Here is a 16,560-nt window from a genome sequence, read left to right as displayed (position 1 = left end):
ACTTCCCTTAGCAGGAGAGTCATCTTCTGTATGCGAAATTCCAGGAACACAGACTGGTTCTACAGCAAATACTTTGGCACAAATCCAGCCACCAGCACCAATGCCAAGGAAATCACAAATAGTAAGTACAAAAGTTGGCATTTGATTTTATTAATCTTCTGCATTCTATTAAACACGCTGCAGAAGTGATAGTGTGTCCTGCTATGGAGAAAGTGTGAGAGCCATGAAACACACAAGGCCCGTATCCTGTGTTTAAGTATGTGTATGACTTGTACTAAATAGTTACGAAAGCTTTGTTTTTCTTGAATTTCTTACAGGAGAGTATGTAATTTTACATTTAAAAAAGCAAACCAAACCAGCTGGATTCTTTGCTCATGTCCAAATGTGACCAACACAATCCACAGAATGTATGGTTTGACTTACTGAAGATAGATAAGCTTTATGAGTTAGTGACTTGTAGGTGAGCTTGGTGAATCACTTTTAAGTAACACATGGCTTCATTCTTAATCTCCAGTGAAGTAAGGAATAAGGGAACTGTCGTGCTTTTATAAAGGACTAATGTTCATGTAGGTAGGTAAAGTGACTTCAGACAAGACTAGCAGGAGTCAAGCTCAAAACAAAAGAAACTGACTCTTTGTGCTGTTGGTTCTCAGCATTCACCTGGTGACAGGAGAAAAATCTCTTGGTAAGCATATCCCCAACAGAAGGTGGTTAATTCTGTATTTTTCTTCTTCACCCTCCCCCAACCTTACATCAACTGTTATAAAAGAGATACTGGATTTAGATGGACTCTTGATCCGATTGTGTGGCCTTTTTATACTCTTACTTATTATTTTTAATCTAGGACCATGAATGGTAACACATATTAGTGTCAGTACCTGTAATCTTCTACTGGTATAGGTAAAGGGATGTATTTCCAGATGTCAGTGGAGCTGTGCAGTATGTGTAGTTAGCTTGGTCTTTGGTCCTTGCTTCAATTTTATGTTGCATTCTTGTGTGATAGATGTAAAAGATCCATATCCTTGATCATGACAGTATATCTCTGCGGGAAGCAAATCTCAATATGGAGAGCCCATACTTTCTGAGATGCTGTGTATGACTAGGTCTGGGCTGCTTCATACATTCTGTGCAGGAGTGTGGTTCAGTGGTAAATAATAAACAGAGGTAGGAGATGTGCTGTTCCTGGCTCTGCAGTGGTCTTATTAATGGCTTGTAATGAAAAGACTTGCTTTCTTCAGTCCTCTGTCTCTCTCCCTTCATCTGTTTTTCCTTATCCATGTCCACTGAAAGAGCAGCTCTCCAGGACAGGGTTCAGTGTGTTTGTGTGCATAGCCTTGCACACTGGTCTTGAGCTTACAGAGCCCCTATTAGCTGTTTCTCATCTGATAATGCTGAGAAACCTCAGAGACATCAACTTGCGTAAGTTGGGAGTATAAAATTTTCTGGTTTTTTGCCTCCCCCACTCTTGTTCAACCAAGTTACTGTCTGTCTTGCATTATAATAGCCTTCATGTTTTAGGCCACAGCAAAATTAAATGGTCTAAGTAGTGTAAATGGTTTATGTTGTCATATTTACTTTGTGAAGCTGTTGGACTCTGACCTTAATTTCTGTTGTGTGTGCTAGGATTCAAATGGATTCAAATGTGAAACAGCTCCTTACCTGACTTTCTGTATAAATTGAAGTTGTAGTTTCTCTATATTGTTCTCTCCTTTTTTTAAGTTTTATAGGACCAATTGATTTAGTTATGAAGGAATGGGCTGTCCTGGCTAGTTTTGGGGTCAGTGTCTTCGAAGTTTAATATTAATTGTACATAATATGAAGAACATATCTGACTCTCCAGCTGTCTCTAGGGCTTCAGTAAGGTGAGTTCTGTGACTGAGAAAATCAGCTGGGTGATTTTCTTCTGTCATAGGACAGAGAAGTAAGGGAACACCTGGCTCAGGAGTGTGTGCTAGGTAAGGTGCTTTAGCTAAATCAATCTAGCTAAAGCATCTTAGCTGAGATTTAGTCAAGGGCCCCTCAGCTAAAGAGCTTTAGCTAGTTCAGTCTCGCTAAAGTTCTTTGGCTAAATTGCTCCACTTAGCCTTAGACTCCTGGCTTTTTTGCCAAGTCTTTACCCTGCCAGGGAATCCAGAGGCCAGCCCAGATTTAGAAAATGATCGCAGAAATGTTCCTTAAGTACAGAAAAGATGCGTCTAGTTGTACATGCACATTTAGCCAGTGGCTTATCTCCTACACAGCGCATTTACCTAATAGCCTGTTTATCAGGTGGAAATTCCTGATTCACCTTTTGTTTTCTTTTTTTCCCCCAATGTGATATTTAGATTTTTGAAGCCATATTGTAGATACATGGGAAACTTCCCTAGAAGATTTTATTCCTCTGGGAATGATATCTATTTTAATTTCCTTGCCTTCTAAAGAACAAGAAATACCTGTAATTACTGCACTTTGAAGTTAGTAATTGTATCACTGTTGTACTGATGTGAAGCTTTTTCTTTTTAATTTAAAAGGTGGTTGTGGTTCAGACTGTCACTTGTCTGAGAGGGAGCATCTGGAAAAATGGTTGTGCTGCAGTGCCTGCCTGGCTGGCAGCTCATGGGGGTGAGAGCGCCTCAGGGTGTGCCTGTCCTGGGCAGGCCAGAGCTTTGTTTATATTAGAATTTATATAGTATTTATATTAGAATGCAAATGAATGCTTCTAGAGGAAGATAACAATCATGCTGCCTCCATCCTTCCCCATCCACATTCCCTTCTTTTCTCTGCATGGTGCTCAGCTCTAACAAAATGGCACAGTAAGAGACTGTTGGGCAGTACTGTCCTCAGCAGAGCATTTTGCTGGTGGAGAAAAGGAGAGTTGTAAATGGAGTCGCTTGTCCCTTTACAAGCTTCCTGCTCCATGCCTGACCTAACTAGAGACTGGGACCAGTCACTGGGGAACTCCAGAATGGTCATGAGGCCATCTTTTCCTTATGCCATGTGGAACTTCTGTCCCAAACATTATAATGCCACTGCATTAACAGCCATTTCAGACCTCAATGGCACTTAGAGCTCTGACATCTTAGGGTAGAAAGTAATTTTTGCTCCCTATGGCTGGGAAAAGGGTAGTCTCTCGGTTGAAAGCTTTACACTCTGCCTCCAGGTCTTGAGCCTCTTCACTTGTGCTGGGTTGTTTTGCATGGAAACAATGTGTAGGCAGCATTATTGTGGGTCTGCAACAGAAAATGAGGAGGCTGAAAAGAAATGCAGCAGCAGACTGGTTTGCACTGGAACAGGTGTGAGATGAGGATGGTGGATTCTGTGAAACCAAAATGAAACACTTTTGGTATCACTTCGCACAGAACATGGCTAGGACTGAGTCCCACTGCCATACTGAATATTGCAGCTCCTTCCTAAACTTTCCCTTTGAAAGAGCTGCCAAAAGCCTCCTGTGGCTGACAGTCCTCAGAGCACTGTTGGGAGGCAGAGGATGTTTTGGTGGGTTCGTACACTATTGAAATGGGTTTAGCAAATTAAGAAGGAGCATATTAACAGGTGGCTCGGGCCTCCCTCTGATAATGCTGCTGCTGTTACATTTGCACAGAACTCGATCACCCCATCTTTTGAGTAAAATCATGCTCACTGCAGTGATGTAGAGCTCTGAAGACAGGTTTGGGTGAGCCAAAATGGAAAACTTCTAAGGGAAACATGGGCTATGTTATTGGCACTGTGGTTCCAAAAAGCTTTGGGTGGTGCCAAATTCAGCTTGAAGCATGAGCACCCAGCATAAGATGTAGCTGAACTCTAATCTATGAAAAATAGCAGTTGGAAGCAGTTCTGAAACTGTCTTTAGATAACTCCAAGTCTACTCTGTTCTGTGCTATATTATTTACATTCAGGGTTTTTTTCATTTCAGTCAAAAACGAAACCCAAGAGAGTAAAAGCAATTTACAACTGTGTAGCAGATAACCCAGATGAGCTGACTTTTTCAGAGGGAGATATTATTGTAGTTGATGGTGAAGAAGACCAGGAGTGGTGGGTGAGTATTTTGCATTTTCTGTCAACACACTTTGAAAGAAAGAAATTAAATCTTAGAGGTCAACACTCACTTCAGAAGATCCCCTGCTGGGTTTCCAAATAACAAGAAAAGTTTCATCTCATGGAAACCTGAGATGAAATTTCAAAAGTCAAACTTCAGACAAGCTTTTAGGTTTTCTCATTCAGAAAAAAAAAAAAGAAATCTGATTAGTAGGGTTCACAGTACACTGGGGACATGGTCTGCGTGATCTAGAAAATTTTTGGTGGAGTGTCAGCAATTTAATTAATAGCACCTGCTATTACAGGTGCTGTGTAGTGGGCTTCAGAGGAGGGCTTTGTATTGTCCTCAGTCTTCAGATGACTAGGAGTGAGTCTGTCTGAGCTGGGAAACCATCTCAACTATTTACATTCCAGAGTCTCATTGGCTAAAGCAAAATCTTGGAAAATTGTTGTGCATGAAAACACTTGCCTTAATCTGTTAGCTAGTGAAGAACAGAGCTTCAGGTTGCATCTAAATTGACAATAATGCTGCATAAACACAAATATATTCATGTAAAACCTGACACTGTTGAAGCTTGATCTATCCTTTTGCCTCAGTGGTTAAAGAAGCAACTCAACAGAGGCCAAATGTGGGCTGCCAGGCATTACAGATTGCACTGGAATTATGCAGCAGTGGTACTGCAGTAAGAGGTTTTATATTCAAAGAACTGGATAAAACTTCTGCATTTGACAAAAACCCAACCTACAGCTGAAAAACATGCACTCTGTAGGACTGAATTTTCCTATTGGCAGAAGAAAAGTAGCACTACTGCAGAAAAGATTTGGTGGGAGGCTTGTATTACAGGCAGGAAGGTCACTGGTATTCATTTTGGTGATAATGAAATGTCATTTTGAGATTTAACTTCAAAATTATCTGGACTCTTTCAGATTGGTCATATTGATGGAGATCCCAGCCGGAAAGGAGCTTTCCCTGTATCATTTGTGCACTTTATTGTTGACTAGATTGCTACTGATAAGTGGAGACATTTCTCATTTCCAGCGGTCACAGAAATAAGTTTTGTTCTATTTCATTTCACCTACCTATCTGCAGCCACCTTGCCAGAGCACTGCCCAAGTCCTAGGTACTGTAGCTTACTTTTTTATTGCCATCATTCTGATTTTGGGACTTCTAAAACTTTTTTCTATGTGAAAACTTCTCATAAGCAGTTTACACTTAAAAAAAACCAACTCTTCCTGTATTTTTCAAGGTGAACTGAAAAGCTTTAACAATCAAAATCCACATGTCTGAATATCACAACATTATGCATGTTCTTATCAATCAATTCACTGTAATTTTAGTCTCCCTTTCATAACATGACAGTACAACAGTTCAGTGTTGCTTCCCCAGTCAAAGAAATTGCGTGTGCATCTACCAGGGCAGTGAATTTATCCAATTCTCGACACCGTTTGAAGTGGTGGAACCAAAATGTGCAAGCTGCTGTGTAGTTCTGAAATGGACTCATTCAGTATCTTGCCATACTGGATGTCATCAAGGATACCAACAGTTGCAGAAGAAATTGTTTTAATCATGTGTCTTTAGCCAGGTAAAAGTAAAAAAGTATTTCAGTTTACCACAAGAAAAACTTCTTTCAGAATGGATGTAGATATTTACTTAAAGTTATCTGAAATCTGTGTTAGTCGTTGAACTTTCTAGTTCTAATTTTGTGAGCTTGAGACTGTTTTGTTTTTCTATGCTGCACTTGTGTAGAACCTGTTTTTTGAATGTTCTTTATGTATGTTACATCCATTTTGGTCATTTAATGTGACTACTGCTGGTTAACTAAACTATGGCAATATTAATGAGTTACTACATTAACTCAAGGATTTCAAAACTGCACTTCCTGAAGTGTACTTAACTATGATGATGGATTGCAGAGCATTTCTTACACTTGTCTCGTTACAGCATTTAGACTTTGTTTTTAAATTCTTGAATTTTCTTTAAATCGCCCAGCAGTGTGTTCACAGAGAGAACATACTTGGTGGAACATTTAGGTAATTATCCTTGGTCAATAAGATATCTGACACCTCATGAGATCACTACGTTATGTTCTGGTTTATGAAATTTGTGTGCCACTACCTTGCAAACAATGATAGTTTGCCAACTCACTCTGTATTTATATAGTATACCCACATTTATGGTAGCTACACTGTTGTTAAACTTGTTTTACTGATTCGTGAACAAAGGCTAGGCCATGGATAGTTCCCAGTTGGTTGATGGAATATAAAACACCAATACAGATTTGACATCATTTTGATGTTTGTATATTGTGAATTTGTACCAGGTTTTGCTTATGCTCAGGAAACAACTGAGGCATAGGATATGAAAAATCAATGTCTAGGTCACATTGGCTTTGATCACGTTATGTGAACATTGTATCTCTAGATTTATCAAGAGAACTTTGAATTTCTGGAAAATGGTGCTTAAATTGGCCATTTCATATTGGAAGGAATGGAAAACAGGCTGCCACCACCATCTGTGCTTATTTGGAGAAAAACCACGTAGCGAAAGTGCTGGAAGAGCAACACCGATCTCACCCTGTCACCCTTCCTGAATGGTACCGTTGGTTGATGCCTCTCGGGCATGTGGGTACAGCCACGCAGATGTGTAACTTTCACTTCCTAGATGCTGTTGCTGCAGTATAAATGGGGAACAAACTGGAATGTTTCAAGATATTTTTATTGCAAGTTGAAGCAAATTAGTCCGTATTTTCAAAGTTCCCAGTAAAATGATAGAGTAATAGTTTTAGCACTACAGTTTTATTCACTTACTGATACGTTCAGTTTGCAACACTATTTTGTATGTTTCTATCCCTGATAGAGTCTAGAGAGTAAATGGGCATATTATTTTGCACAGAGCTCCTAATGTACAGTATTTTTAACACAGAATCTTATAGTGTATGTAACAATTCGTAAAGTTAAAAAATGATGCAAATTTCCCTTGAGTTCTGCTAGAAGAGGAATAGAGTAAAATGTCACAACTTTGTTCACCGGTAACTTAGAAACCAGGAAACTTGTAGACTAGAACTTAATAGCATTAACAGTGCAGATAAAATCCCGAGGACCAATAAAGAGCAGCTAAGCAAAATTTATCTCTTGATTTTCTGTGTTTCTCAAAAGGTTTTCTCCTCTGACAGAGAAAAATGAAATTCTAGAGCCTGTAGATATCTATTTATAATATAAAATTAAGAATTTTAAGTCCAAAATTTTGGCATATTTCATACAACTTTTTAAATCTGATTCAAAAACCCTGTTAATAGACAGACTATTAGGTTGCTGTGTTAACTGTTTAAAAAGGAGCAAGTGACACTTAAAATGCAGCTTAGAATGCTATGAGATGTAAAATATTCAATTCAGTTGTTTTTATTTTGTTTAGTTGCAGAGCAACTGTATATATTGTATAACCTAAAATCAACTCTTATTTTCAATGTCCTGGATGCAGTGATTTATAATTAGAGCATGATTAATAAATTTTACTCTTGTTAACCAGCCAAATGTCTGGAAAAATAAAACTACTTTTAAAATCACTTTTTCTGCTTCTCTTCTGTTCCCTTGCATTGCTTGTGCAATACTGTTCTTTTTAATGTATGAAAATGACAAATACAAACAAGTATCACTTGAGGAAAAAATGTACATCTTGTGGGCTTTATTTGAACAGAAAGACTGGAGATTAAATTAGAGGGGTAAAGCACCAAAGGACTCCCTCTTACCACTTTGCTTTTGTTTTAATATCTGCATTAAGCAGAATCAAAGTCTGTATTAACAAATTGTTTCTCAGACAACGAGGTAGAAGCAACTGTCAGTTTTATTTTACATTCCTGCAATATTGATATTAATATACAAAACATGACTAGGAAAAAACAATTGTGTTAAATATAAAATTCTGTATTGTCCTGGACACTGAAGATGGAATCTTCAAGTCATGTTTGGGGAATGCCAGAGTACCATATGCAAGGTTGTGTGGCTCTGCTTTGCACAGTAAGTCCTTCCCAGGACTGTGTGTGGCTCCAATCTGTCCGTGGTATCACGAGGAGCCCCGGTGCTCCCACACAAACACTGCTGCCGAAGGAAATCAGGACTTCTCCGACATTAAAACTGAATCAAAGGCTGTAGACAACACTTTGCAAATGGATTGTGCTTGTTCCTAAAAAACCCAAACATGCACATTAACACCTTCTGAAGAACTTCTAAACTTCTCAAAACTCATTTAAAGCAGAATGTGTCCTTCATTTTGCTTTGTCAGACCAGATTTCATTTGTGTGGCCTACAACGACACATGGAAGCTGTCTTACATGAGCTATTTGAACCAAGTCAGGGTTGCTGGCTGTCAGCATAGCACGGCACCAGCATTCAGAACATCACTTTTTGTGCTCCCCCAGTGCTGTCAGCCAAGGGTCTGTGTCATCAGAGCATCCTGACAATGAATTCTCCTACTCTTAAGAAGGGATCACCTCCCTTGCTTACAAATATGGCTGTGTGCTCCATTACCAGAATTGTTACTCCATCACTCCCTGCTCCATATCTTAACAGGTTTTTGCCTTTGGAAATACAAGTGGAGATTCTCCATAGGAGCTGCCATAGCACTCTTTAGACTGGAGAGAGCTTTCTCAGGTGAGTACACTCACTGGCAATTTTAGGGAATGTAGGGGTTTTCCTCAAAGCTGATCCAACGCAGTCAGCAGGGCTGTTTTCCCCTCCTCAGCCAGCACACATTTATACTCCTTTTTTTTTAAAATTTATTTTTAATTAAGCAATCTTCCTCCTGCCAAAAAGCTTTCACAAGGGCCTTGAGTTTTAGAATCTCCCTTTACAATCAGAATTCCAATACCTAAATTAAATACTGTAAGCATAAACTCATACCAAACTATTGCACTGATATACCCAGAGGCTGCATTCTTCAGAGGCTGCATCTGTTGTCTTCAAAGCCAGTAAACTTTTTCCAGCTCCCAGACCATCATCATAGCACACCATCCGTACAATCAAATAGAGAGCGTGCCTATGTAATACATCCTGAAAGCACATGGCAAATAAAAGTTACTCTGGAACAGTGCAACAGATATTTCAGTTTTCCATGTTTTTATTCTTGCTTATAAAAGAATACTTCAGATTTTTACAGGAGAAAAGCCTTCCTTGGTAATTTTTTTTTTTTAATTTGAGTTTAGTCAAGATTTTTGTGGTTTAGCACAACTTTAGCTTTAATTTTTGCTTCTATTTTAGAAGTGCATTCCTATGTGGACTATGAAGCCAAACTGAAGCAGCTTGAGTTGTTCAGCCTGGAGAAGAGAAGGCTCTTGGGGAGACTTTGGGGTACCTTCCAGTACCTGAAGGGGGCCTGCAAGAGAGCAGGAAAGGGACTTTTTACAGGGGCATGTAGTGACAGACAAGGGATTTGAATGGCTTTAAACTGAAAAAGAGGAGGTTTAGACTGAATTTAAGGTAAGAAATTCTTTACTGTGGGAGTGCTGAGGCACCGGAATACGTTGCTCAGAGAAGCTGTGGATGCCCCATCCCTGGCAGTGTTCAAGGTGAGGTTGGAGGGAGCTTTGAGCAGCCTGGTCTAGTGGGAGGTGTTCCTGCCCATGGCAGGGGTGTTGGAACTAGAAGATCTTTCAGATCCCTTCCAACTCAGTCCCTCCCATGATTCTATGGTGACATTCCTGGCCATACTATGAAAGTGCACATTCACTTCCCACCAACCCTCGCTTGCCCTCCGTGACAGGTGTAACGCTCTGTCCCTCTGGCACAGAGGTAACTTAAAACGACTTCTTATTTTCCCAGTATTTTTCCAAGCAGTCCCCTGTCTCAGTCTTGGGAAGGATACACCACAAGAAACTGTTCCCAGAAGAGGTACAGACAAGGTCAGTTGCTTTGGGGGGCAGCAGCCATGTGGCTGTAGCCAGGCTGTTTGTGACCTACACCACAGGTTATGTCCTGACACTTCCACAGATCTCATCTGGGAGAATTCCACTCTCCATCAGAGCTGCAGGATTTCCACCATAGTCCCAACACTTCTAATTTTGGCCATTCCAAAAAGGGGATTGGTAGAAGACACCCAGTACAAGGAGGTCTCTGCAGCCCTAACCTAGACAAAGCCTCTCTTCTCCAGCCATCCTACCCTCTGATCATTCTCATCTGGTTTATTCCTGTCACATGACCTCCAGGGTCTTAGGAATTCAAGACAGTTCTGTTTTCACATCCATGGCATCAAACACCTGTCCCTGTCAGCTGAAGGGTCTAAAGAAATGCCCACTTTGATAGAGAAGCTGTAAAAACAGGCAGTGAACTTGCTGCTTGCCTTGAAACTCTGGAGGGAGAGCCCTCCACCACAGCCCTAAGGTCACCTTGCTGAAAAGCATCTCCATCCCTGATGCTTGCTCGGCTCATTGCTCACATTGCTCTCACCATCAGCAACTATCACACCATGCCCAGGGCAGCCGGAGCCCACTGGATCCACCCTCCCGTCTCTGTATGAAAGATGCCAAGACTGTTCACCAAATTACTAATAATTCTCAAGGGTTACTTGCTTGGAACTTGCTACGGTGCTAATGTAATGTGTGCAGTGCAATGTGTGGATTATGGCTAAAAGAGGGATGATAGAATTCTTCTGAGTACACAGTCTCCTTGTAAATTAAATTCCTCCCCTCCTTTCAGTATCTTGGAACTCTGTGAAAAGAGTTTGGTGACACACTGAAGGACAAATTAAATGCCAACAGTGACACAGATGCAAAAAACCAGAATTTGGGAAACAATGCAATGCAATAAATTGCCAGTGCAAGCTAGCTTAACCACAAAAGGCTTTATCTGCTTGTGCGTGCTTTCAGCTTGAAGACAGAAAAATGATGGATGAAAATTTTAAATTAGCTATTTGATCTTTATCAAAGCACAAAGGAATTTAAATAATAGTGTAACCTATGTTTTTAATGAGAATTAAGAATTTATGAGAGCAAAAACAGAATCCAAAAGAATTCAAAGTCTGAGTAGAAACTACTACCCTTCCTCCCAGGCATTAGAAACAAATGTTTTCTTTTATGAAGGGACCATAGGAAACTTTTTGGCTCTCTTCAGAGCATTCAGTATTAAGCAATGCTTTTATGAACAGGCATGGCTGGGTTGTTGATGGGTCAAGGCTTCATAAGGCCAAGTATTTATGGTATTTGGGGCTCTGAGGGCAACCAGAAGGAAACCACATGGCTGCAACAGAAAGCTACACAAAGGCAACTGGAGGGCCCTGGGGAAGAGACCGGATTTTTATTTTTAGCAAAGAAGCTACATGAAGTGCAATAAAGGAAAATAAACTACATGTTCAAAATGATGCAAACAAAAAGTAGGCTTGATCAATAAAGTGGAATCGTGAGATTTTAATGCTGGAGTGAACTCAGCTCTTGGATTAAGAGTGCAAGGATGGAACTTAAAAGAGCTGGGCAACTCAGGTATTCTTAAAAAACAGAAACACCAAGAGGAACTACATTACTAACTCGGTCTGAGCAAACTATGGTCTTGGCCACCACAGTCACACTACGTTCCCCCATGAGAAAATGGCAGAACAGCCACAGAGGAAGGAAGATGTGCCCAAAGAGCATTGCCAAAGGCTCGCTTGCCTGTCATCTGGTGCTCTACCTCAAAAGGAATGGCTTTTTGTCATAAATCCAATGAGGAATAAACAGACAGCCCTGCAGAGATACGACATGAAGCAGTGCTCCTGTGAGAGCCTGTTTGTTTGACTTTTGCTTAAAGCCAGAAATGACATTTTGGTTACACAGATCATCTCCCAGAGAAATAAATGAAAGCATTTTTCAACTCTCATCAGAAAGACGAGTTTGGGTGAAGCACTTACATACTGATCAGATGTGGAAACTTTAATGCCATATTTGGAAACTCCCATAATAAACTCCTCTTCACCTGGAACAAAAGGTAACTTTCCATCTTGCTTTGGAGGGAAACAAACAAAAGCCTTTAGTGCAGACAGAACATGAACAATGAAGATATGTAACAGAAAATATGTGTACTTAGGTCCTCTGGATCAGCACCACTGCAACTCCTGCTCAGATTGTGCTGTGTGGGGTCTGCCCACCACTCATGCACTCGCCCAGTCTCTTGAAGTTATGTGAAATGTACTGTGGGGAGACTGGACACTAGGAGGCATTTCTTTACTGGCAGGGTGACCAGACACTGGAACAGGCTTCCTGAACAGGGTGTTGATGCCCCAAACCAGTCAAGTGTTAAAGAGGCATTTAGACAATGCCCTTAACAACACATTTAACTGTTTGTCAGCCCTGAAGTAGTCGGTCAGTTGGACCAGTGGTCACTGTGGGTCCCTTCCAGCAGAAACACTCTATTCCATTCTGTTCTGTTCTACTCCAAATATTACATGGTTCCAGAAAGGAATTTATCATCTCAGGGGAGAGTTTGTCCCTGTGGTCAAATCAGGTCAGCTGAAAAATCATGCATGGCCTATCGTGCTGCACTGACCCAAGGTGATCTATATTCCACACTGGCAGCACTTTTGCTGTTTGGCTGCAAAAATAGTTTTAGCGCATATTCAGATGCTTGAAATGTCAAGCTGCTGCATGATAAACAGACACTCTGTGCTTTTAAAAAGATATAATCAGCTACCTAATGAGAACAACCAGTTATGGCTTTTAGTACAAAAATAAGTACAAGCAACCAGAGTTTGGCAAGGATGACCCAAATATTATTCAGGTTCTTTGGGCACAGGCTCTTGAGTGATTGCAAGCAGAAACTTTACATTTTCCTCTATGGGAAAACTTCTACAGTACTGAAGAAATCTGGGGGAGATATTCCTTCCTGCATACTAATCCTAATTGTGCTGAAGGCAATGTAACAGCCTTCAGCTGGGACTTGTTCAGTAAGGACTGATGAAAAGGGCCTTGGCTCTGAGCCTGCTTCTGCAGAATGGTTCTCTGGGTGCATCTTCTCCAGTTACTTAAAATTATAGAACTGAGTGTGATGGCTTTTGAGATTCATGGGGTAATGGTTAAGTATACCACTTTCTCCAAGTAAGTCTAAAATGTACAGATGTCAGACCACAGGATAAATGAAAGAAACACACCTAAGCTTAAGATGTTTTGACATTGTTGGTATTGCCTTTTGTAACCCACTTACCTGTGCAACATCTATGTAATTTATCAAGTCCAGTGGCCCTTCAAGACTTTTGCTCTCATTGTATTTCAATTTTTCAATGGCACCAACATATTTAACTCTGAATTCTGCACATGTATCAGAATTACTATTGCTTTGTCCTGCAACAAAGTAAAACAAAGCCATTCTGAAGACTTCTAGAACTGTAACACTGTTCTAATTGCTGTTAACAGGGCTAACATACTAAATTCCCTAATTTTGCAGACTTTCATCAAACACTTATCATGGTATATTAACTCCTCTTAATTGAACTCTCCTGAGTTGATTTAGAACAGACCTTGGTAAAGGTAACAGTTTCATTTGAATCCATGATACAGCACTGTTTATACCAATTCAGATTTGGAGTTAACAACCTTGAATCAGAAAACATAGAATAGCTGGTTCTACTTTTCAATATCTATTTGTTTCAAATTAACTGTTTGGTCCAACAGTGATACACTGTAATCTGGTGACTAAAACCAAGTACAATCAAACCTTATTTCCATTATTTTGGTGGAAATGTAAACTCAGAAAAGCAGAAAAGTTATCCAAAAAGCTGTACCAGATTTATGCTGGTAACAGACTGGTAACACAACTAAATTTTTCTTCCTCAGACACTTTACTTTGAAAACAGTAACTTAATCCTAGATGAATCATTAGTAAACTTAGAGGCCTAGGGCTGTGCCTGTATTAGTCACCAAGCTACCTAACAGATTCACTCAGTATTACTGAAAGTAACTATTTTCAACTTTTCCATTTTCTGCTGTTTTATACAAACACAAAGTTAATCCTGCTCCACCCATATCTGCCCAAGATCTGATTACATACCTGAACTTTTTGTGGAGTCTGTATCTAGACTGGCCACAGTACTAGACCTGGAAAGTCCCCCAAGACTGGAATCTACAGACTAAGAAAAAAAAAATCAGCATAATCAGAAAGTTACTGCAAATGTATTAACAATGCACTTCTAGATGTCCTGCCTCAACTCTTTTTTAAAAAAATCTACTGCTTATGTTCTAGTTACTTCAGAAGCACTGCAAAATGGGAAGGAAAAAACAGTACCACCTGTTTCTTTCCTGAAGTTATCTTTCTGCCTCCGTGTAGACTGGACTGATAAAAGTTCACCAGGAACCCTTGAGAAGTCAAAGTTATTTTGAAAGAAGGAGGAAATGACAGAAAAAGAGAAAATGAACCTTAAGGTTGTGTCCAGAGAAAAAGGGAAAATGAATGTTAGGGTCATGTCCAAAATTTTCTGGTACTGCATTTTAACCTGAAGAAATTGACAACTACATGCTAGTCACCAATACTTGAAATAACATAGCAGTGCAGGGGAAATGAAACAGCACCTTGGAAAATCCAGAATAACTGAATCATTCTAAAACCTATCAGACAAAATGAACACATTATTCAAAATTAAGAATACTTTTAGAGATACTGAGAAACCAACAAGTACTGAAGAATAAACTCATTCTTGGTACCTAGAACCAGGCACTGTCTTTAAAGACAAAATTTAAGAAAAAATGTACTAATTTTTCCTCCAAACCTTACTGTGTGCTACCAGAAAAATCTTGTGTTTGTGCATTTCACTGTGGAAGTGACTGAGTATTCATCTCAAAATAAATGGGCTTTATGATGGATAGGTATTTTTAACTCTCAAAACACAATCTGAGGAAATGAAGTAGAAAGTTCTCTTTGTGGAACATGGCATTTTATGGAAATCCCATCCTCCCATCAGTGCAAGTAAACCACTGAACTGTTAACTTGCAACAAACCAAAGTGCTTCCCAAAGAGAATAAACACCACATTCAGCTTACCTTGCTTTTAGTGCTGATTTCACTGCTTTGTGAGCTGCTGCTGCTGTGTCGCTTTTTTCCTTTTCTAAACATTTTCTCATAACTGGATCAAGGAAGATCTTCTAGGTAGAAAAAAATAAAAATTAAAGCTTGTCGTATCATCAAGGGAAGGAGGTCCAGGCAAATACCAGTGACTGTATCCAAAGTGGACAAAAAGTGGAAACTTGTACAGGACTCTGTGAGTGGAGGTAGGAATTTTACTCTGGTGCTCTTCACGTGTGACTGGGAAAAGTTCCTCTGCTAAAACTTCCCTATCCTTCTGAATTGTCAAAAAAGGCTACTACCCAGTTTACAGACTGTTGCAAAGGTCAGTTTCTAATGCATATATATAGAAACAAGGCAAAATTTAAAATTCATATTCCCACCTAACTGTATTAGATGATTTTTATTTGTGACTACAATTTAAGTGCCCTATAAAGTGCACCCAACGCATTCCCTGCTCCAATGCCTGTTTCCACTAAAACAACAAAAAAAGTGCAAAATCTATCCCCCCCTCCCGACTAAACACACACCCACACACACCCAACCAAACAAAAAACCTACAAAAAAAACCTCATCCCAACCTACTTCTGAAGATCTACTGATTGGAATACTCATAGGAGCAACCATTACTACTTAACATACTCCTGAAAATAAAAGCAAAACGCGTGGTACATTTACTGCATTAGAACTGAGCTAGTGTGAGTTCTGAGAGCATTCCAGAAGCATTTTTCCTGTGCCTGCCCTACTACTACCACCTTGCTTCACTTAACATTTGGCTGGCTAGTGTCAAGCAGCAGGATGCTGGCTCCTTGTCAGGGAGAGCTGAAACCCTATTTCTCAGCTGCAGAGACGAATTATTTTCATTACGAAACTTCAGAAACTTTGAGCAGGTGGAAGAAAGAGGACCAAGGAGGATGACAGCCTACGGAAGATAGCTCACACTGCAGGAAATAATGGAAGAAGCACAAGGCGGAGCTTAGATGTGCGATGCAGCGAGGCATCACAGTCCCTAGGCCGCTGCTGTGTCCGTCAATAAGCAAACACTCGGTCCCTGGCGGACTAAAAGCCACTCTCGGCAACCAGCGGTGCACAGGGCAGGGCACGTTCCCGACGCCGGGCCTCCCCAGCTTCCAGCACGGAGCTGCCAGCGCCTCCTGCACAGCGCCTGCGGCCGCAACAGAGGCACGGCTGCCGCTTCTGCAGCGGCCTCCGAGAAGGCACAGCACCCACTGCTCCCCGAGCGATCTGAGCGCGTTAGGAGAGCCCTCCGTGGCACCCGGCCTTTCCGCGGAGCATCTCTGCCCCTACGGGTGCAGGGAGCGGCCCGGGAAGCCGGGCAGGGCAGCACCGCGTCCCGCTTCGCTTCTCTCCCCGATCCTCCCTCCGTCCCCGGCCGATAACCCGACAAGTGACAGAGCGATGCGGCCGCTCCCTGCCCCGCTGCTCACCGGGCGCGCCGGGCCCGCCCGCTCCCGCCGCCGGCGCCGCTCCCGTTCCTGAGGGCGATCCCGTTCCGGGTCGCGGGGACGGGCGCAGG

General features: G+C 41.0%; 2 protein-coding genes across 10 annotated transcripts in view; one reads left to right on the top strand and one right to left on the bottom strand.

Moving 5' to 3' along the window:
- The window catches only part of ASAP2 (ArfGAP with SH3 domain, ankyrin repeat and PH domain 2), a 90,574-nt gene extending 82,997 nt beyond the window's left edge, over nucleotides 1-7,577 (top strand). For 4 of the 5 annotated variants that reach the window (XM_042033043.1, XM_042033041.1, XM_042033042.1 and 1 more), the window contains 3 exons: nucleotides 12-121; nucleotides 3,893-4,015; nucleotides 4,942-7,577. In XM_042033043.1, coding sequence (XP_041888977.1) covers nucleotides 12-121; nucleotides 3,893-4,015; nucleotides 4,942-5,016 — 308 coding nt within the window. In that variant the 3' untranslated portion in view covers nucleotides 5,017-7,577. The remainder of the gene's footprint in view (nucleotides 1-11; nucleotides 122-3,892; nucleotides 4,016-4,941) is intronic. The other variant, XM_042033039.1, reaches the window with a different exon arrangement.
- A 260-nt stretch (nucleotides 7,578-7,837) lies between these two features.
- On the bottom strand, nucleotides 7,838-16,558 carry ITGB1BP1 (integrin subunit beta 1 binding protein 1). 5 transcript variants are annotated; one of them, XM_042033051.1, is made up of 7 exons: nucleotides 16,472-16,558; nucleotides 15,003-15,103; nucleotides 14,017-14,095; nucleotides 13,174-13,310; nucleotides 11,885-11,977; nucleotides 8,932-9,060; nucleotides 7,838-8,194 (listed from the first exon to the last, which is right to left on the bottom strand). In XM_042033051.1, the coding sequence occupies exons 2-7, from the start codon at nucleotides 15,072-15,074 to the stop codon at nucleotides 8,123-8,125; spliced, it is 582 nt and encodes a 193-aa protein (XP_041888985.1). In that variant the 5' UTR covers nucleotides 15,075-15,103; nucleotides 16,472-16,558; the 3' UTR covers nucleotides 7,838-8,122. The 5 variants fall into 5 exon arrangements, with proteins under 5 accessions (XP_041888985.1, XP_041888983.1, XP_041888984.1 ...); XM_042033049.1 differs by having other exon boundaries at nucleotides 8,911-9,060; nucleotides 16,472-16,554; XM_042033050.1 differs by having other exon boundaries at nucleotides 8,911-9,060; nucleotides 15,003-15,100; nucleotides 16,472-16,539.
- Nucleotides 16,559-16,560: the final 2 nt, after the last annotated feature.

The sequence above is a fragment of the Corvus kubaryi genome, unplaced genomic scaffold (genome assembly GCF_017639235.1).
Source record: "Corvus kubaryi isolate FWS band 111438036 unplaced genomic scaffold, C.kubaryi_AGA036_p1.0 37354, whole genome shotgun sequence".
In the NCBI taxonomy this organism is placed as follows: Eukaryota; Metazoa; Chordata; class Aves; order Passeriformes; family Corvidae; genus Corvus; species Corvus kubaryi.
Note: the sequence above shows the minus strand (reverse complement) of the source record. Positions and strands in the feature narration are given on the sequence as shown.